At 38.5% G+C, this 22,988-nt stretch overlaps 1 protein-coding gene across 13 annotated transcripts in view; it reads right to left on the bottom strand.

Annotated features, from left to right (window-relative positions):
* The window catches only part of ARID1B (AT-rich interaction domain 1B), a 534,317-nt gene that overhangs the window by 348,349 nt on the left and 162,980 nt on the right, over nt 1-22,988 (bottom strand). For all 13 annotated transcript variants that reach the window (XM_073627912.1, XM_073627919.1, XM_073627914.1 and 10 more), the window contains one exon: nt 12-125. In XM_073627912.1, the coding sequence (XP_073484013.1) occupies nt 12-125 (114 nt within the window). The remainder of the gene's footprint in view (nt 1-11; nt 126-22,988) is intronic.

Consider the following 22,988-nt stretch of genomic DNA (forward strand, 5'->3'; position numbering starts at 1 on the left):
ATAAAACTTACTGGTAAGCTTGATGGCCTCTCTTGTTGTATTATATTCAAGTCTTCATGGTTAGTCTTTCCAGGAGCCATTGAAGGAGGTTGCGTCCTGTTTCCATAGCTTTCTGGAGGAACATCCTGAACACACAAAAAAGTAATATATATATATTATGTGTGGCATAATAATATTTGCTGCTCCAACAGTCATCAGGTAATCCCCAAAAAAGCCTTTGCAGAAAATATGATTATTGACATTACAGGTTGTATCTAAAAAAAAAAAAAATGCAAAGCAATTTACGCTGTGAAAAAGCATGTGCATTTACTCTGTAAATACGGCTAAAAATAAAAACCAACTTGATACTAGGCTATTTCCTGTGCTGGCTTTCTCTGCAGCAATATACTCTCTCCAGGTTTCTAAGTTAAACAATTTTGGGTGCCATTCAACCAAGGATATTTTATTAAAAAGGAAAACATATATATCTGCTTTGAAAAAAAAAGTATTGTAGCTAGAGCTGGGCTTTTTTGGTGACTATATGACAAAACAAAATTAGCTTAGATTTGGGCTTAAAGCTGATCTGTATCACATGTATAGCAAAGAAAAAAAACAACATGGTTCCTCGATAAAATTAGAAAAACCTCTAGACCCTCTAGTACTTTTTCAACCTGTGTTATTAATTCTATGTAGTATTTTAATAGATTGGTATGGCTGATTACAGTAGAGTATTAATTTAGTTTTATTTCATATTAATTGTTATTGGTAATTTTATTGTTGTGTCCTGTTATTGTGATTTTTGTGTCGTCTTTGTTGAATGTAACCGTATCTTAGTAATTTCCCATTGAGATTAATAAAAGTATTCTGAATCTGAGACACAAAAATACCATTCTTAACTTAATCCTTTATATCAGCAAGAATGAACTCCATACAATGAGTCAACATCAAGACCTCAAACAGACAAAGATGAGTGTGTAGGAGGAAAACAGCATGGCCAGTTTAATACATAAAAGTGCTGAGATGGTGAATAAGGGGACAGCATACGTCACACAACCCTTTAATGAATAAATCAGATACCTTCCATTACTTCCCTATTCCCATAAACACATCCATTTTATGCAAGATAATAAAGATATGATACACAATTAATTTTGTTTGCCTAGGTGAAGCAGATGGAATCATTCAGTTATGTCAAAAAAGAGTGGCAGGATTTCTCACTTATTGTCATTACATTAAGGGGGAAGGGTAAAACCATTCTGGTTTGACTATAGTAAATAAGCTGCCACCAGCTAACAACCAGCTGGCTAATTTACATGTAGTGGCATAAGCAAGCACACAGCACTCCATGGTGATATTTAATTCATCTAGTTATATATGGAAACTGCACACTATGCTATACGTTAAAGACGGCAATAGATGTGAAGTCAAGCAATGGGTGCTTTAATTAATAGCAGTCTCATCTCGCAGACCCAATAGCACAAATAAATAACTAAGATTAATCAGCACACCCACACAAGTATACAAGGTTGAGAAACATTTCTACTGTTCACTCTATCAGAATAAAAATAAAAATTTCAAAGTATACAGAATATATATCAAAGAAAAATCAGTTCTATAGAGCAGTATACATTTTGATGGACCTTTAAAGAATGGGTCATCACGAATTCCAAAATGATGAGCAGTGGACCTTGGGTTCACATGTATACTGCTATTTTTTTTTATATTTCACATCAAATATTATAGCAGGGTATTACACTTTGACTGCATGAATCATGTTTTTCTTCCTTTTCAGTCAAGGTACCCTTTAAAATTTTGCACAATCTCTAGGCACTCTATTCCAAAATGTACAAAACTAAACTAATAGCTATACATAATGCAGCAGCATCCACATATACAACATCCAATGTTAGAGGTGATTTATTCTTCCAAAACAATACATCCTTGCACACTGGTACTGACTAGTATTCCAATGTTTCTCTTCTCCCTCAGTTTCCCTCTCTCACTCAACTAATGTGACCCCAGTGCTGACACAGAGGGGCAGTGAAGAGGCAAACAAGGATGCCGTGGAGGCACCAGATGTCCTTGCTATTAACTTGCTATTGTTAGGCCGTGGTGGCTAGAATTTTGTAATGGTACACATTGAAAACCCGTGGCTTTGTGTAGCAAAAAGTCAGGTTTGATCCACCCGCTGGCTCGTATACAATTTTTGAGCAAGTTTTAGACATTTTGCCAAGACCCCCCTGAAGAAACCAGAGGGCACCCTGGTTGAAAAAAGGCTGGCTTAAGTATCTGCTTCTTGCATATGCTGTAGCTCATGGGTGTTCAACCTGTGGCCCTCCAGCAGTTACTGTCAACCTTGCAAAACCTCATGGGACTTGTAGTTCCGCAACTGCTGGAGGGCAACAGGTTGAGCACCCATGCTTGCAATACATTGACAGTTGGCCTGTTTTTGTAAGGAACGCTTACTGCCTAAGCACATAATCAGCCTTTACTTCACATTCTGCATAGTTGAATGCAGGTAATGAAAGTAGTATATAGAATATAAATGGATTAAATAATATAGAATATAAATGGACTAAATAAATACAGCAACATGAAGTTCTTTCAGAAGCTATAGCTAAAAAAATAAAAAAAATAAATAAAAAATCTACCAAGACAAAGGCAACTCTCCAACACCAATACAAAACTCAAGTTATTGTGGTATGGATATATTTAGATACAAGCATAAATGTCCTGATTCATTAAAAAGATATGAATACAGGTGATTTGAGAGAGACAGTTGGAAAAATATGCTAAAAATACAGGTTGAACTTAATTGAAAAACCATGTATACTGCAAATATGTTTGAAAAACATTTGCTAAATTTTAAATACATTTCCATGTCTTGAAGTTGGATTCCAAGGCAGATACTGAAATGCAATACTTCAGTTCTACAAATACTTAAATTATTTTATCTATAATTTCCATAAATATCTGAATCTGTATAGATATCATCCCACAAGGGGTGCTAGGCTTTGAAGCCTGCCCATGTGCTGATAGGGAACGCGCAGGCAGGATGAGAGAGAAGAGTGAGCAGAGGTCATGACTTGTGTTGCTCCTCTTTTATCGCCCAACAATCAGGCTGCAGCTGGCAAGGTGATTCCACCATATTGCTTAACCGTAACAGAGAACGTGGTGTCACCCTTCAAGCTGCGCTGTCTGCAGCAGCAAATAAATCACAAAAAAGTGTCTGGACACAATTACAAATTTTCAGCAAAAAAAGGCAGTTCACGTTATGTCAACCGTTTATATAGCTTGCAGTTCAGTATTAGTACAAACTTGTGTGTATTTTTTTTCTGTTAGTGTTATTTACTATGAATAGCAATACAAACAATGTGGTCGAGCAACATGTGCTGCTAGTAATCAGTGGCAGCTCATCAGGTGCCCAAGGGTTCCAACCTGTGCAAAGGGGCCACACTTTCAGTCCAAAAACATCTGAGAGCACATCAAAACCATTCCAGGATTATGCTTTTTTTTTTTTTTTTTTTTTTTAAATAAACAAATATTGTGTAGCGCCACGTTATGAAATTCAATAGTGCAAATGAAATAAACTAGTGTACAAAAAAATATAACAACATATATAGATAAACTGATGAAGAAACAAAGTCCCAATTAGGTGCATATAGTCCAAGGTGATGGAGTAAATCAAGAAAATAAAACACCTTCACATGCGCAAAATGTTCTTCTGTGAGTGTGTTCAGAGGCCAACCACCATCTCCCTATAGAATCAACACTCACATTTTTTGGTGCACTAGTTTATTTCATTTGAACTAATGAGAATTTCTAAAGTCACGCTACACAATATACATATATTTTTATTTGATTTGGGTTACGAACACGACCCTGATCTGTTTTTTAAATGCCACAGCGCAGATGTCTTCATTTTTATATGGTATTTTTTTATGATGGATCCAAAATTGCATAACCTTTCTGGTAAAGTTGGATCCTCATTTGCACTCGGTAAAGGTACAGCTTTGGTTGCAGTTTTGGATCGGGGGTAACAAAATAAATAGGACAGTCGTAGAAGGACTGATGTACTCCCAGGTGTTTTTGTTCTGATATTATGTTACTAGGAATATCGGGCATTTCCATGTGCCTGCATGGCACCCCTGCATACCCAAAAGCATGAGTGCAAGTATATAACTGCTATAGCCAGCACTCAAGAAAAGAAGCTGGTTGTGTTTTTTTTGGGTCACCTGCTATTTATAATAAGGTACAAAAAAACAAAACCCAGAAAATTACCCACAGGTATGCTTTACAGAATGAATCCATGCGGTATTTTTTTTTTCAGCACATATCACATGACAGTGAAAGCCTGTATTAAGTTGTTTTGTTAGTAACACTAGTGTCTGATAGAATTGTAAATTATGATCTTTTGATTTTAAAAGTCTCTATAAATCATGTAATCCACTCACAGCAGATTGCAAGAGGTGCTTATGTTAGTAAAGCAATATGCTATGCTAAACATTGTCTCTAAACTGAATATTTTCCCAGTCCACCACACAGTCAGCAGGCCTCAAATCATGCCAACTTCAGTTCTTTAAAATAACCAGAAGTAAGAAAAACAGAGAAAGCATTGGGAGAGCACAGAGAAGGCACAACCTAAAGAGAAAAAAAATGGACATGCAACCAGCAGCATTTAAAGTGGAAAGGAACATTCCATTATCACAACCTCATGGCCATTCTGTTGAGCACTATATCGTTTATAAATGTAAAAAATAATGATATTTATCTTTGTAGGATTCGGTCTTCTCACCAATAATTCCTAACAATACACTTACACTCTTTGTCACATTGAATTTTAATCCTACACATTAAAGTGTAAGGAAAAATATGTATTTGTAGCAAATGCACTTTATTTACATTTCAACCACTTTTAACCATTTTCAATCTGCCCAATCTGAAAAAAAAAACAAAAAAAAAACAAAAAAAACTACTGAATAAATCAAGGATACAGTAACTTACCCCAAAAATGTTTTGATTCGTTTACAGTTTTGACAAAAATTGTTGCCCAAAAGTTGGCCTAAAATTGTTATTGGCCAGTGTACTTGACATCTTTTTGGTTTCAGGGCCTAAAGCGCACAAAGATTGGGGTGAACATTAACTTAAAATGTTTCAAGTTTTGGGTGGAATTGAAGTGCTTTGGATCGATTTTTACCTCATTTTTGATATATGCTCTCTAACAGCTTAGAAACGACTGTGGTTGAAGGCGGATTGAGGGCCAATAAATTGCCAAACTACTGAGGGTTTGGCGAGCATAAAAGGTATGAAAGAACAGAAAAAATAAACAGATACAGGCCTTCAATGAAAATAGAAGGCCTATATTACGGTCCATTTACTCTTTACATAAATTCCATTAATAAAATAAAGTATAATTTTTATGAGGCTAAAAGCATAATGAACATTTTGACTGGTACCCCATTGCATTAAAAATGCACACTTTTGTTACAGCACAACACAAAAAATGTTGTGCGCGATGATGCGCTGCAGTAAAAAAAGTAAAGCAGGAATGATTCCTCCGTGGAGGTCCCTCTACAATACATGGTTTGCAGTACGCAGTAAGCCACAACACATAACAAAGTACTTTGCATTGCTTGTGTTACCACAATGAAGACTGGTGTAAACTGGCCCTTAAACCCAAGGAACATCTGGTTTTCTAAATCTGTATTTTTAACATTTATTTCAATATATTATGTTATTTTTAGAGGAAAAAACTCAATATCAATTAGATATTTGATAGCACAAGCACTACAAAACACATGCACCAAATAAGTAAAAGAGGTGAAACAACCAGCTAAAGAAAATAAAAAATATGCCTTCATTTAAAAGACTCTTCATTCTCAGCACAGACTGCAAACACATACGAAGATAAAAAAACAAAAAAAAACTCCTGTGACTGAATAATAATAAAGTCACAGAGGAACCATTGATTGCAGTGTGCAACACACAAGCTGTAGAACTCCCTACTCTTTGATCAATGAAATCAACCATAACACCTTCCTCCTACTCTAGGATTTGGGAAGCTGCAAATCACACACACAGATGTATTCTTTTCTGACATTAAAAGCACGTGTTGAGATTACTCTCAAAGCTACGTCCATACACCCTATGGCTATTGGCAAGATTTCAAGGAAAGATACTTTGGCATGTAATACTAAGGGAAACCCTGACTTGGCTGAAAATTAGAACAAATAATAACAGACGAGGACATAAAAATACAGAGCTAAAAATGGAGTCACACTAAGATTTATTTTATTAACCTTAGCTTTCCTTTATATGTGTCAAAACATTGCATTAGGCTGCTAGCTTACAACCAATTAACAAACAGCATTAATTTATGTTTTTACATGAAGTCCAGACTTTTTAAAACATCTTTCCACTTTTTAAAAAGGATTTAAAAAGGATAGTTCTGGGCTCTACATTCAGGTATTGTTCTGTAAATGCTTACTAATTTGTAATATATATATATATATATATATATAGTCATCACTGCTGTGGCTAGAGGATGTGCAGCCATACTTGAGCACTAAGGATGGATGCCGCCTTAGATGCTTACATGCTTGGGACAAGCACAGATCTATAATCTATACTCTGACAAAAAGTTAACAAAAAAAAACTCTATGCACTTAGAGGATCAGCATATATACTCAACAGACTTGTACACTCAAACACCAAATAAATAAGAATGCCTTTACCATAACTCCCAACTTTCTGAGATGGAAGAGCAGAACATCTTTTAGTACAATGTGTGTAGGCAAAGGACACACCCCCCTGCCATGACCCCAGTTACATGAATCATGAAGAATTAATAAGCAAAAATAGCTTTTTTTCATCACAAAGTCTTCTGGGCAGGCTTTCCACAAGATTTGGAATTGCTCAATGGGAATTTAGAATTTAGTGGGAACCAAAAAAGCATTTATGAAGTTAGGTACTGATGTTGAATGAGAAGACCCGACTCAATGTGTGTTCCAATTATTTTTCAAAAGATGTTCAATAGGATTGAAATCTGGACTCTTAAACTGAAGGCTACTCAAATTCTTCCACACCAAACTCGCCAAACCAAGTCTTTATTGATCTGGCTTTGGGAACATGGGCACAAATATGCTAGAGCAGAAAAGCTCCTTCCCCATACCATTACCACAAGCTTGTAAGTGCAGTTTGCCTAATGTGTAATGTAGCATTAACAGCACCCTTCACAGGAAACACCTACACACAATCATTTAGATGTGTGACCACATACTTTTGGTCATATGGGTAGGTGTGATGATCAAGTGTCTACAAACTTGTGGCCCCTTTTTTGAACAAAATCCCTCTGTCCCTCTTTCCTCCTGACAGCGACCATCTTTTTGGTCTGATGTATAAACTTTTATAAATGAATTGCTATTTAACTGCCCAAAGTGTTCATTACACTATGCTTTTTCCAGACTCTGAATTGTTGCATTTGTTATTTTTAAACACTAGAATAAAAAAAAACAAAAAAAACCCAGAGGGTTTAAATGACCATTTTTTGGGCTTGCATTTTCCACGGTAGGTGTACGTTTACGCTTACACACTTTGTACTAAAAGGTGTCCCCTTATTATTCTATCGCAAAACGGTAAGAGGTGTGCATTCTCCCTTGCAGTCCTTTAACTGGTCTGTAAAATGGGGAACAGAAAGCCTTCATGGGTTATAACACAACACGCATTAGTCAATGAATTCACAATATTTTCTAGTGAAAGAAATTATGAGAGACTTTTAAATGGTTAAAGTAAATCTGTTCTAAATCAGGGAAGTGCAAACTGAGTGTATGGAAAAAGTACACACTTAAGGTTTAGCTTCAGTTAAAACTGCATGTCATAATCATTGGTAGCTCAGTTAATATAAACAACTATATTTATATGCAAATTTCCATTTTATTTTTGCAGAACAAAGAGTTTCTGTAGGAAGAGCCAAGTTCAACTTTTACAGGGGAAAGTCAAGATTTGCATATAGCTTTAGTTGGCTGAATATATGAATCATTTGGGTGTAGTTTTGACCACAGGTAACCTCTGTTTATAAGGATTCATCATATTCTTTTCTTTTTTTTCAAATATTTTATTTTCAGCAGAAAGGCAGTTCCATAACTACAATCCAACAATAAAGAAACCAGTAAACAAAACGCAAGTACATCTAGCTAAGAAGTAGAATCAGGACACCAAAATGTAACAGTAAACATTTAGGTAGCACTTATGGAACATAACACTTTATGTCCGTATAGGACTGGGAATAATCGTAAGACTGGATACCCTAAGAAACAGGGACTACCCAACTCATTTTAAATATACATGTAAAGGTAGGAGAAATGTCGAAGGATAGACAAGAGAGAACAGCCGGTCTCAGGGAAGGGGGAAGGGAGGAGAGGAAAAAAGGGGAGGAATCATGTTGCAAGACTGATATTATGTCTCATCAGGGAAACCCAGAAGTTATATTCTGCACTCTATTCATCAAAAATAGGTTTCTTTTCCCCAGAGAAGACAAACATGTTCCAGAACATCCACGTTTTAGAGTAGCGTTCACATTTATGCTATGCTGTGAGGATTGAGTCCTCCATTTTATTTGTCTTCCACTTTTTTAAGCCAGAGACTAATGGTCGGCGACTGTGGACTTTTCCAAATACCATAAGGGGAATGCAAGGTTTAGGGGCATTTAAGGATTCCTCATATTCTTTTTTTTTTTTTTTTTTTTTTTTTTAATCAAAGGGTTTTATTAAAGAAATAAACCAGAACAAAAAACAATACAGAGAAAGTAATGCCAAGACATCTTCACATATACAAAATATGCAATTGTAAACACAGTGTGTACCTATATAGAAGCACATATAAAACAACAAAAAAGAAAATACAGCTCAACATAGCCATCCATGAATCAGTGCAGCATCCACCCCACTAAAGACGTTTAATGAAGCCACCCTTCACCTGGTATCTATTAGAAGATTGCATAGTTACATTCTGAGAAAATAAAACAAAAGAAGGACCTAACCAATGAGCCATGGACCCCATAAGTTGTCAAAATTATGGGGGTGCCCGCTATGCTGGTAGACATATTTTTCCAACCTAAGGGATTCCCCCCTGCGTTGTAACCATTCTTTATGTGTAGGAGGGTCACTAGATTTCCAGTTTCTGAGTATTACCCTCCGAGCTTGAAAGAGTTCTGGCCACAGCTTCTCTCGTGAGGACAGATAATTGAAAATCATCCAGTATGCCTAAAAGACACAGTTTAGGGTCTAGTGGAATTGAGGTCTGAAACACAGAATTTATAGTATTCATCACTCCCACCCAGTATAGCTGTAATTTGGGACAGCGCCAGGTTAAGTGCGATTCCTCATTCTTAGTATAAATTTCCAGGTTTACTTTAAGCCCTGGTACACACTCAGGGGGTTATTTATGAAAGGCAAATCCACTTTGCACTACAAGTGCACTTGAAAATGCAGTCGCTGTAAATCTGAGGGGAAGATCTGAAATGAGGGGAAGCTCTGCTGATTTTATCATCCAGTCATGTGCAAGCTAAAATGCTGTTTTTTTAATTTTCTTTGCATGTCCCCCTCGGATCCACAGCGACTGCACTTTCAAGTGCACTTGTAGTGCAAAGCGGATTTGCCTTTAGTAAATAACCCCCTAAGTGTTTAGCCCTGGTGCATGAGGCTACAACGTTTAGGTTGCTGTCATCTTGTAAAACTCTTTGAGAGGCTGAAAGCTGCAACGGCAGCTGAACACTTGATAGTGCACTGAGAGCTGCTAATGTTTTGCCCAAGGACAAATGCCCTAAACATTAGTAGCTCTTGATGCACCACCCAGCTGTAGCAGCTTTCTGCCTCTCATAATGTTTTACAGGCTGAAGGCAGTGGCACTGGGTGGTGCACCTGTGCCATCTTCCCGCACCTAAAACGCCAGAGTCATGTGCCTTAGGGCTAAACACTCACTGTGCATAAAGCACAAAAGATTGAATAGAAACATAGCAGCTCAGTGGTTAGCTCTTTTGCCTTGCAGCAATAGGGTCGTAGATTGTAATCCCAGCTAGGACACTATCTACATGGAGTTTGCTTGTTTTTTCCTGTGCTTGCATGGATTTCCTCCCAAAGACATGCTGGTAGATTAACTGGTTCCAGTCTAAATTGACCCCAGTATGTATGCATGTGATAAAGGGACCTTAAATTGTAAGTTCTTAGAGGGCAGGGACTGATGTAAATGTGTTGAAGGCATTATATAATACCTATAATGAATAAATACCATCTCACAACTATTTATATGCTGAGTATTTTATAGGATGATTACCCCTTTTGTAATCTTTAATTCACTGTTACAGAAAAAGTACAACAAAAAAGGTACACTCCTATTTACTTTCATTTTGACATGCTATGACATATTTCAAACACAAGTGACCAGAATAAGAAGAAAACATGCAATCAAACATAGAATCAAATGGCTATAAATGTTAGCCCGAGATTGGGAGTATTTCTGTATCCAAATCCACATACCTTGTGGATAAATAATAGCACAATAATAGCAACATATTTAACACTAAAACCCACGGAAGCTATCAATATACAGATCAGAACATCCCCTTTTGTAGCCAGGAAAGGCATTGGTTGGTCTGTTTTGGTGGCAATAAGCTGTAGAGAACATTCATGGAAATAGGATTACCTGGAGATTCCCATCTCCTATTGAACAGAAATTATTTGCATATTAATTATAGGAAGCATAACATAGAAATATCCCTGTTTGTAATTGCAAGTTTTTTTATTGTAACTTAGTGACACCTAAAGAATCTTTTCAAGCATGTAATCTTACCTCAGAAAAGTACCTTCTTTTGCCTCACACTCTTCCACAGTTCTTTTGCTGCTGTGATCCATTTTAAAAATTCAAGAGAATATCCAGTGCTTCAGCAACAATTTTAGTAATGGGGTATTATCCTGCAGATAACTTTCCAAGCCGCTTACCAGATTTCCAATCCACCTATGCCAATTGGGTCCAATAAACTGTCAAAATCACCAAATGTGTCTTCTCCTTTATTCACCTTTGCTTCCCCAATATCTTCAACTCAACTTTGACTTTGTCAAAAGAATGAATAAATCTGAATAAATCTGTTTTTAGGGGGTTTTCTGCACTATGGGCCCTTTTTGATTCCTTCATGTTCTTTAACTATTGCTCTATGTGGAGGCTGAATACTGAGAAGACCAGGATTGAGGCTTAGAATACCATACCCTGTGTCTTAAAGGATCCATTTTGGTAAGCTGTTGAGCACATATTAAGGTGACAGGTGGTGCAAGAATCACTGATTTGCACTTTATGGCTGGTATTAACGTTGAGGGCTGAGAAGATTGAAAGACAGATCTACGTTTACCAGATTTTGTGCCTTAAAAGAACCTACCTCTAGTAACGAGTTAATACACATTAGGCTGGCATGTGTTGGGAATCACAGATCTGCACTTTATTATTGATATAAATGTGAGCATAATCTAATTATTCATATGATTTGCAGTGTTAATCTTTTCAGTATTACACTATTTTGAGTAATTTTCTTTTGAGTTATATTGAGAGGAGGTACACTAAGGTATATTGATCAAGTGATCTGCCTGGAATGGAATGATATGCGGTTTTAATTTATTTAGTAAGAGCCTGCACAAGTGACGGGTGGAGAACTTTATGACTGGTGGTGTACCGATGGTGATATACATGTGAGCACAATATAGATATGTTTGCTTCCATTCATTTATAAAATAGGACACTATATAAGTTAATATAGATATGTTTGCTTCCATTCATTTATAAAATAGGACACTATATAAGTTTATTTTGGGTTTCACATGTGAAGTTGAAGATATTTTGGAAGCAAAGGTGAATAAAGGAGAAGACAATACAGCAGAAGACACACAGTTGGTGATTTTGACAGTTTATGGGACCCACTTGGCATACCGTATATACTCGAGTATAGGTCGATCCGAGTATAAGTCGAGGCCCTAATTTACCACAAAAAAAAAAAAAAATGGGAAAAACGTATTGACCCGAGTATAAGATGAGGGTGAGAAATGCAGCAGCTACTGTAAGTGGAAAAAGAGGGTCAACAATGCCCATCTGCAGCTGTATACCTCCCTGTATCCTGTGCATGTATCCTGTGCGATGTGTTCTGTGTATGTGTGCATGTGTCCTGTGTATGTGTGCATGTGTCCTGTGTATGTGTGCATGTGTCCTATGAATGTGTGCATGTGTCCTGTGAATGTGTGCATGTGTCCTGTGAATGTGCTCATGCGTCCTGTGAATGTGCTCATGCGTCCTGTGAATGTGCGCATGCGTCCTGTGAATGTGCGCATGCGTCCTGTGAATGTGCGCATGTGTTCTGTGAATGTGCGCATGTGTCCTGTGAATGTGTGCATGTGTCCTGTGTGCATGTGTCCTGTGTGCATCCTACCTGTGCATGCCTCCGTGTGCCGCTCTGCACTGATCAGTGTGTGCTATTACTATTCGGCAGCCATTCACTGTTCAAAATCCGCGCCTCCTCCTCGTCCGTGATAGGCAGAAAACTCAATTTCCCAGCAGTCAGCGGTCAGCCTATCACAGACATTCTCTCATCCTCATACCACGGACGAGGATGAGAGAATGCCCGTGGTAGGCTGTACACTGACTGCTGGGAAATTGAGTTTTCTGCCTATCACAGACGAGAAGGCCGCTGAAAAGTAATAGCACACGCTGGCAGCCATCTGCCTGCATGACACGCTGATCATGTAGGCAGACGGCGGTGACTCGAGTATAAGTCGAGGGGGCACTTTCAGCCCAAAAAAAAGGGCTGAAAATCCCGACTTATACTAGAGTATATACGATAAGTGCATTGGAATTCTGGTAAGAGGCTTGGAAAGTCATCTACAGGATAATACTCACCTTTCCAAATTGTTCCTGAAGCGCTGGACATTCTCTTGAATTTTTGAATCGTGTACAACAGAGGGAATTGGTGGTCTGCTCAGCTGCTTGGGAGACTCCGGGAAGCACTTGTGCACTGGTGGACTCTTTAAATGAGTGATCCAGTTTCCTGTTAGAGGGTGACCAAGTTTGTTCTCCATGGTCCCATATAGCCACCCTCTCTTGCTTGCCCCCAAGACGAACTATGGACTATACTATTAGGTGGAAAGGAGGGGCAATGACGACATGATTTCCACCTTGCCAAATTAGAGAATGCTTTACATTCATTAAAGGAAATACAATGCATTCTATGAATGCTGAAAGTGCCAGGAGAATTACCCCTTGTGGTCAATGTGCAGAGGGGAAGACCACAGCTCTCACAGTATATAGCCCAAAGCAGCCCAAAAATGAAAAGGTTAACTAACTCCAAATGTCCTGGCCACTGCTCCAGACAGTGCTGCACATAGCTTGTGACCACTCTGATCAATCAGAACACAACATCAGCTTCAGGGCCTTCCTGCTGCCTAATAAATCCCCGGACTTTCAGATGCCATTGTAACAAAATCATCAATGATATTCGCTTAACCTATCAGTGGTCAAAAATGAATGGCCGATCAGTTTTATCAGGTAGTGAAGCAGTTAAAAGTGGATATCAGTCTTTGTGTGTACTGAAAGACCTTGGTAAACGATTGGCAGAGATTCTTGAATATGTTGGAAAATCTTTATACAATCTGCTCAGCAAAATACCACTCAAGGTCTCAGTCTCTCTCTGCCAATGTCTGCCTGTTTGTATCAGCATATGTCCCGCAATGGCTGCTGGCCAGTGTTGGCCATTAAGTATGCATGAAAGAGTATTGGTAGCTTAACCTTACAATCAATTATATAGTATATAAGGATTCATGGCCAACATTTCTGATCTAGCAGCCCTTTGCATTTGTAGAAAGTCACTGAAAAACTTGAGGAATCCTAACATCCTTACAACTCTCACCAGAGGAAATATTTCATAAATAATTATATGTACACAATGTAAACTGGAACATTATATAATATAATTAGCCTTCCTCAAAAGATCACCAAACCAAGTACATGTAGAAGCAACTGAAGACATGGGGCCCATTCAAAACTGAAATAATGTCAATGCTCAAAGTGTGCACACATTACATTTTGTATAAAAAAACTTTTTCTTTTATCATCCCTTATTCTTTTTTTTCTTGTTTGAGCTTCTATAAGCAAAACACTCTATTGCTTCCCCCAGTGTGCCATGTCACTTTCACTGCTGCCTGCAGAGTTCATTCGACACATTGTGCCTGGCTATGAAGATGACTATTCACACTGAAAGGTAAGGTGCGACGTGTGCTATTACTTTTCTGTCTGTTATCCACGTTCTGATCCATATTCAGAGGTGGATGTATTGTAAGAACCTTTAGAGCTTAGTTGTGCATAGAAGAGTGCTGAAAGCAGAAATACACAGGTGCACATGTGGCTTAAAGCGATTGTGAACCCCAGACATGAAGTATGAACAAAGCATATGCATCTATAATGTGTACTTGTCTCAAATAGGAGCAATAAGTGTAATTTGTTTGCTGCCTTGTTCCTCTGCTAGCAGCATGAGTTATTCTGACAAATTTTCCTGACACCAAGGAAAAAAAGGGACAGGGAAAGGGACCTCCAGGTGTTTGACAGCCCCCTTTCTCTGACAGCTCAGACAAGCTTTATCAATTTTGCACTTTCAATGGCTAGATGAATAGAGAAGAGAAGACTGCAGATAGAAAGGTACAACTTATGTAGGAGGATTTACTTCTTCTCTGTGTATCACCTGAGGATAGTCACTTCACCTGGAAAATCAGAAATACATTATTTCTGATTGATGACTCACTTATACCAGTGCACTGCATGATGCCTGTTGGTGCAATGCGCCGCCTCTCATTCTGAATGGCACCCCAGTGCATCTTGCCAATTCATGCCGATGCATGCTTGCATTAAATGCAACACAACAAACTCGGCTGGTGTGACTGGGCCCTAATATCTGTTTGATTAATTCAGTATCCTATAAAAGACACACGTTGATATACTAATGGCGAGAATACAAATGATAAAAGGTACTATAAATAGGTGTTTCAGGTGTTCATTTTATAAAATAACAGCAGTCAAGATCAGGTAGAGGTAGACATTGTCAACAAAGGTCTGCCCCCATTTGACTTAATAGAGAAGAACAGTACCCAAAAGTCTCTCTTGGTTCATAATATGCAATTGGTGTCAGATGGAAAAAAACACCCCCTTCACTTCCAATCCAAGTAATACAAAGAGGAAACAGGAGAAGCTCCAGAAGGCCATTGTGCATCTGCACAGCTGGTATATTTTTGCTCAAAAATATCATCTAGATACGTTTTTTTATTTTTAAATTAAAGCGGAGCTCCGCTTGTTTGCTTCCTCCCCCCTCCGCTGCCACATTTGGCACATTTCAGGGGGGGAAGGGGGGAGAGGATACCTGTCAAAACCAGGTATCTGCTCCCACTTCTGTGTAAGATCACTGCATCGTTGTGTGGCGATCTACAAAACCTCTGGCCCCTCCCCCCCACTCCCTTCTGGGAAACAAACAGGTCCCAGAAGACAGAGGAACCATTCAGAAAGCACAGCGCAACTTGCGCATGCGCAGTAGGAAACAGGCTGTGAAGCCGGACCACTTCACTTCCCGTTTCCATTCATGAAGATGCCGGCGCCTGCACGCAGAGCAGATGGACAGATCTGCTTGGGGTGCCGACATCACAGGCTCCCTGGACAGTTAAATGCCCTTATATTAAAGTCAGCAGCTACAGTATTTGTAGCTGCTGACACTTAATTTTTTTCCTCCCAGGCTGGAAATCCTCTTTAAGGACAGCCAAAAGAGAACCCATATGTGCTGGTAATAAAATAATTACTCATGGGTTAACATATTGATTTGTGCAAAATGGAGGCTTTTTCCAGTCTGCTGCGGTGCAGTCAACACATGCATGTTATTGCATGCTGCATCATATGTTAATGTGGGTTACGTTAAGGTAATCTATTAATTTCAATGTAATACATAACGCAATGCAATGGTCCAAAAATTGTGCATGTAGCATTTTTGCCAGCTTAGCATGCTGCATTGGAGTGCATTACACAGTGTTGTGGAATGCTGCAGCTTTCTGAGCTACGATAGAGGGACTCATTTAAGAATAATGGAGGTAGGTGAAGGACACACCCCTGCCATGCTCATATTTATGAAAAACATAAAGACCCAAAAATCATTGGCTAAATCCACATGTACTTTGTTCCATCACTACTTTTCCTTGGGTTTGTTCACATCATGTCCATTGTGCTGCGTTTATCTGCCCACTACCACACATGTATGGTCTGCACAGGGCACATAGAAAACAATTGTTTTCTATGCACCCTTTTCAGTCCATGCAGGTGTGGTGGTATACAGAATACATAGCTCAACAGACATGATGTGAACAAGCCCTTACAGTATATACTGACTTTTCAAAATTAACAAAATGCAATCATTTAGAGGTTGGATGAAAAGTTTAGACATCAAAGCAAAAAAAGGTCAGCTTGGGGAAAAAGGACATAGGAATTTGTTTCCAAATGAGGGACACTTTTCTTGCTCTTATTCCCTCATATTAACCACCGTCACAGCTTTTTTCATTTTCTCCAAAGCCAAATTTATGTGTTGAAATCACTTCAACAAGCATTCATCATCTCAAATTATCTCAGGAAGCAAAATACTATGGGATTAGCACACGTCTGGTATTGGCCAGCATTCTGTTAATTTCATTGGACTTAAAGCTCTGAAGAGAAAAATTCCTTTAATGGATGACCAGAGGCTAAAGAAAACTATGTGCATTCAAAATTAACATTTAATAATACTTGAGAAGAAACAGCCAAAAGCGTTTCTAACATATAAATAAAAAAAAATACTGGAATAGGAAAAGCAGCTGAAATATAGTAAAAATTGTAGAATAAAGCTGTCACCAAAGTCCAAAATTTTAACTTGTAATTTATAAATGAGTTTGGGAATTCGGGTGAAATAGTAATGAAGTTCAAAACACGGATGGGTCTAATTTAAAGATGATTGCTTATGGTACTTAGCCTGATAAGACAGGCAGCTTTGGTTGACCAAGATTTTTGGGGCATATTGACCTTTACATATTGAGGTCAGAAGCGAAACGCAACATCAAAGCACATTAAATTTTACTATGCATGCCTATCACTTAGCACAGTACATTAATAAAAAGTAATATCAATAACAGATTGAAGCACATTTTAAATACTTTTAGTAAAATGTACATTTTGTAGCCACAAAAAACAGATACCTAACTATAAAAAAGACTGTTTATATTGCACTAAGCCTATTCAACCATTTAATTTACCCAAAAATGGACCTCCTATGGTATATACATTTCCTGAAGACATGTATTTAAGCCTTCGGGCTATTTATATGAATAACTTATTAGCAGCTGAATTCCTGTTCTGCAAGCAAAAAAAAACAAACAGAGCAGTTCCTGCATTACAGGAATCATTTAAACTGGCCATACACGTCTCAAACTTCACCCAACTCTGTTGAATTTGAGCTGTTGGTGGCTCTGTCAGCACCGCCTGTCTTGACAAACTTTGATTGAAAAATCGAAGGAGCTGGGTGCAAAATGGTTACCTGAACAGTGACTACAGGTGTCCTTGCTGCCTGAACACAATAACTGGCAGTAGAGATTTCTGCAACCACATTGTTTAGCACGAATGGAGGCATCTATTACGTTTCTTATGTTCAGAAGTAAATAGCTAGTTATCCCAATGTCATTAATGTCAAAATAATGTGGACCTTTAAGATAATAAGTCCCAACGCAATACTCCCCACGCACACGTTCCTGAAAATAGCTGTTCAGTAATGCTGGGTGCTGTAATGACCACAGGCTGGAAACCATAGACAGTCAGAGTGAAGAAATGTCATCAGCACACCAAGGATTCCTCAAAAAGGTCCAAAGCTTTATTTTTATGGTCACATAGTAAACATACAGCAACGTTTCGGAGCCACACATGGCCACTCCATCACTTGCCTGACAAAGGGGCCCTGCATAGCTCCAAAATGTTGCTGTATGTCTACTATTTGACCATGAAAATAAAGCTTTGGATCCTTTTGAGGAATCCTTGGTGTACTGATTACATTTCTTCACTCTAAGATAATGAAGCCACAAGTTGCCATTAACTGCATGCCGACCGCCTCACGTATCAGTATGGCGGCAGAGCGGCGTTCCTGTACTGGATTACGTATCTAGTACATGATTCAACACTTCCAGGTAGGGAGTGCACCAGCTTAGTAAGGCTCAGTTCACATTAGTGCGGGCCATGCGTACCGCGTTTGCTCGAAAGAACTGCACAAAAAAGGTGCATACACCTTTTTAAATATCGAAATCGCGCTGCAGGCTGAGATGTGTGGGGGTGCCATTCAGAATGACCATACTGTAAAACTCAGGAGCTCAATCATTCAATATCTGAAATTAGCCTTGGATCTACACTTAGGTCTCATATACTTCTGTTCACCGTAAGTCAGCATGCATTGTGTTGCATTTGAATAGACTTCCTAAAGCATAAAAAAAAAAAAAAAGATACATGCACTATTTTTTTTAGCAATGCAGCGCACCACACAGCACCATACTCTATTACCATATGTTGCACTGCGCCTTAGTGCAGGTGTGTTGGTAAGGTTCACTGGGGTGCCATTTGAATGTGCACCAGCTCACATTGCTATGCATTACAGTGAGGCATAAAGGTGATTCAGATCCCCCCAGGAACTTGCATCAGAGCCTCAACTGTGTTCCTTGTATAAATGTGGCAAACCATTAACGGAAGTCCAACAGAATGTTTATATATACACACACACACACAACACAGTAGGAAAATAGTAAGGAAAATAAACAGTGTATTGCTAATGTCAGATAGGTCCAATACAATCTTCCCATCAGCTCGTTACAAGAAATATGTGTTCTAGGAGTTTACGATCAAGGGAAAAAAGAGGAATCCATTTCTCTCTCGCTGGCAAGCTCCATGGGTCCACTAAAACCAAATCATTTCACCAGCCTACATTCCAATAGTTTTATTATCAAGTTAATTAATAGACTCCTGTGCTAATATCTAAATGCTAAGCAATTAATGGCACTGAACTATAAATGGCCCTGCCTTTGCTCTCACAGCAAAACGTTATCAAGCAAATGCAATTCTATCACTTCAGTGATTTAACACGAGCCTAGCAAGGTTAATATTCCTCAGTAAATGCAGAGTGTGGCACTCTTTTAATTAACCTTCTGTGATTTAAATAGTAAGAAACAGAGCTGAAACAAAAACCTTAAAAAGAAAATATATATATATATATCTTAGGATAGAGCGAAAGACTCAAGTGTTTATGCTCTGGATTTCATGTTGACCCATTAATTTACGAGGACTGTGCGTTTACAAATAGGCTAATTACTATATGTGGTGTAATAGTAGTATAATGTTCTTCCATGTACTGGTTGGAACAATCAGCTGTTTTAACTTTGGTATACATCTACTAATAAACATGTATACAGTAAGGTGATGCCAACAAACATTTTAAATGGAATATCGAAATGTAGGAAAATAATCAAATTATGTGTATATGCGATACCTATGAAAGGTCATTAATATAACGTGAAGGAAGAAAAATATGCATGCATACAACTTTATGGCTAACTTCACATCTGCAGTATGTGTGGTTGGTAATGTGGAAATATGGATGGTGAAAGGCAATGCCATTATTTAGTAGTACAGTAGCTGGCAACATACCCACACTGCAGCACACCACAGGGCAAGCAATATACAGTAGGTATTGTGGTGCACTACACTACAAAAATGGTGCAGATCCAATAAAACAGACTTGTTTTATTTTGAATGGGCAGCCTTACTGCAATGCATAAATACACCACGATAGGTTGTTGTGTGCAGAGTTCATAAAGGCATCATTTCATCTTGTTTTTTAATATAGTTCTAGCAATTTCTGTTCTTCTTATGTGACCGTCCCCCTCCTTAGTGTACACTGGTATATATATTATTGCAAAATACATGATACCGTGTAGGTTTGTGTATTACTATAAACCTCACTGAAGAAAAAAAAAAAGGGTAAATGCCCTAAAGCATAACCAACGCTAAATATTACTCAGTCTATGTTAATATTTTAATTTTTATTCACTAACTGATTTGGAGGACAAGTACAACGCACATTATTTACATTGTTTTTATGTGGTATTGTGAACTTAAAAGTGAATTCACTAAGATGCAGGAGTTTGTCTAATTATATTCTTCCATTCAAAATTTCAACTAAACACAATTTTTACTAAGGTTCCATTCATGTCTGATGCTCTGTATTATATGTGTATTTAAGGCATGTTTTATGCACTTTACTTTTGAACTCTATATAACACATGTTTTTTTGACAGAAACTACATCCAAGACGCATACAGCAAGTTTGACTTTTTCAAATACACCGCATCTGCAGAGCTGGGAACACACTTTAAGAGAAAATCTGTACGGGGAACGATCATTCGTTTTTTGTATAGTGTGTACACAACTTTCGACATACGATTTGGACTTCCCAAACGAAAATCTACGAAGGGGCAAATGCCAAAATTTTTCTCGTACGTGAACAGAACAAACAATTTTCGTTTAAGATGTATGGTTTTCATACAATATTGGATACGAAAGAATGCGGATGATCAGAAACAATAATCAACGCTACAATGTTTTTACGTCATATAAAAAAGTTTTTGATGTTCAAGAATTTTTGTACAATTAGTACCATCCTCGGGTCCGACTTGCTGTAAAACATCAAGGAAAACTAGCCGATCGTTCATCTGGTTTTCTCATAGTGTGTATACAGCTTAAAGCGGTACTAAACTCAGCCAACACAAATGGAAAGAAACATACAGTGAGGGAAAAAAGTATTTGATCCCCTTTTGATTTTGTACATTTGCCCACTGACAAAGAAATGATCAGTCTATAATTTGAATGGTTGGTTTATTTTAACAGTGAGAGACAGAACAACAATAAAAAATCCAGAAAAACGTATTTCAAAAAAGTTATAAATTGATTTGCATTTTAATTAGCGAAATAGGTATTTGACCCCTTCGCAAAACATGACTTAGTACTTGGTAGTAAGATCCTTGTTGGCAATCACAGAGCTCAGACGTTTCTTGTAGTTGGCCACCAGGTTTGCACACATCTCAGGAGGGATTCTGTCCCACTCCTCTTTGCAGTTCCTCTCCAGGTCATTAAGGTTTCAAGGCTGACATTTGGTGACTCGTACCTTCACCTCCCTCCACATATTTTCTATGGGATTAGGATCTGGAGACTGGCTAGGCCACTCCAGGACCTTAATGTGCTTCTTCTTGAGCCACTCTTTTGTTGCCTTGGCCGTGTGTTTTGGGTCATTGTCATGCTGGAATACCCATCCACGACCTATTTTCAATGCCCTGGCTGAGAGAAGAAGGTTCTCATCCAAGATTTGATGGTACATGGCCCCATCCATTGTCCCTTTGATGCAGTGAAGTTGTCCTGTCCCCTTAGCAGAAACCCCCCCCCCCCCCAAAAGCATAATGTTTCCACCTCCATGCTTGACGGTGGAAATGGTGTTCTTGGGCAGCATAGGCAGCATTCCTCCTCCTCTAAACACGGCCAGTTGAGATGATGCCAAAGAGCTTGATTTTGGTCTCATCTGACCATAACACTTTAACCCAGTTCTCCTCTGAATCATTCACAGGTTCATTAGCAAACTTCAGACAGGCCTGTACATGTGCTTTCTTGAGCAGGGGGACAATGCGGGCACTGCAGGATTTCAGTCCTTCACGGCGTAGTGTGTTACCAATTGTTTTCTTGTTGACTTTGGTCCCAGCTGCCTTGAGATCATTGACAAGATTCTCCCATGTAGTTCTGGGTCAATTCCTCACCGTCCTCATGATCATTGAAACTCCATGAGGTGAGATCTTGCATGGACCACGGACCGAGGGAGATTGGCAGTTATTTTGTGTTTTTTCTATTTGCGAATATTCGCACCAACTGTTCTCACCCTCTCATCAAGCTGCTTAGCGATGGTATTGTAGCCCATGCCAGCCTTGTGTAGGTCTGCAATCTTGTCCCTGATATCCTTGGACAGCCCTTTGGTCTTGGCCATGGTGGAGAGATTGGAATCTGATTGATGTCTGCCTTTAAGAAAGTGCTCCTAACCTCAGCTTGTTACCTGTATAGAAGACACCTGGGAGCCAGAAATCTTGCTGATTGATAGGGGATCAAATACTTATTTCGCTCATTAAAATGCAAATCAATTTATAACTTTTTTGAAATGCGTTTTTCTGGATATTTTTGTTGTCATTCTGTCTCTCATTGTTAAAATAAACCTACCATTAAAATTAAAAACTGATCATTTGTCAGTGGGCAAATGTACACGATTAGGACGGGGTCAAATACTTATTTCACTCATTAATATGCAAATCAATTTATAATTTTTAAAATAAACCTACCATTAAGATTATAGACTGATCATTTCTTTGTCAGTGAGCAAATGTACAAAATCAGGAGGGGATCAAATCCTTTTTTCCCCTGACTATAAGGGCAGTAGGTAAGTAATAACAATGCACATCGCTATATTAAAAAAAAAAATCTCATAATTATTTTCTCCCTTACCTTCATTTCTGCCTCTCAGTCAAAGCCTGCACCATATTGGGACTCCTCTTCCGCATCCAGCCCCCTCTATGAGGACAGCAGTAACCTTGCGCATGTGCAGTATGAATTAGCTAAGCCTTGCTTTCATTCCCAGTTGATTTGGGAACATAGCCCTGATTGCTCGATTCCAACTGTACCTGCTTTACTCTATAACCCCTTGTGACGTAGTCACACAGGGTGTTTAGTGGATGTACTCTCCTGGGATTGAAATACAATGCTGCAGAGAGTGAAGGACATGGTCACGGCATGAACTGATGACAGAGAGCGAGCCATTAATCGCGGTTATAATGCGCATGCGGTGATGTCATTAGAATGAA

Source organism: Aquarana catesbeiana, linkage group LG04 (genome assembly GCF_042186555.1).
Source record: "Aquarana catesbeiana isolate 2022-GZ linkage group LG04, ASM4218655v1, whole genome shotgun sequence".
In the NCBI taxonomy this organism is placed as follows: Eukaryota; Metazoa; Chordata; class Amphibia; order Anura; family Ranidae; genus Aquarana; species Aquarana catesbeiana.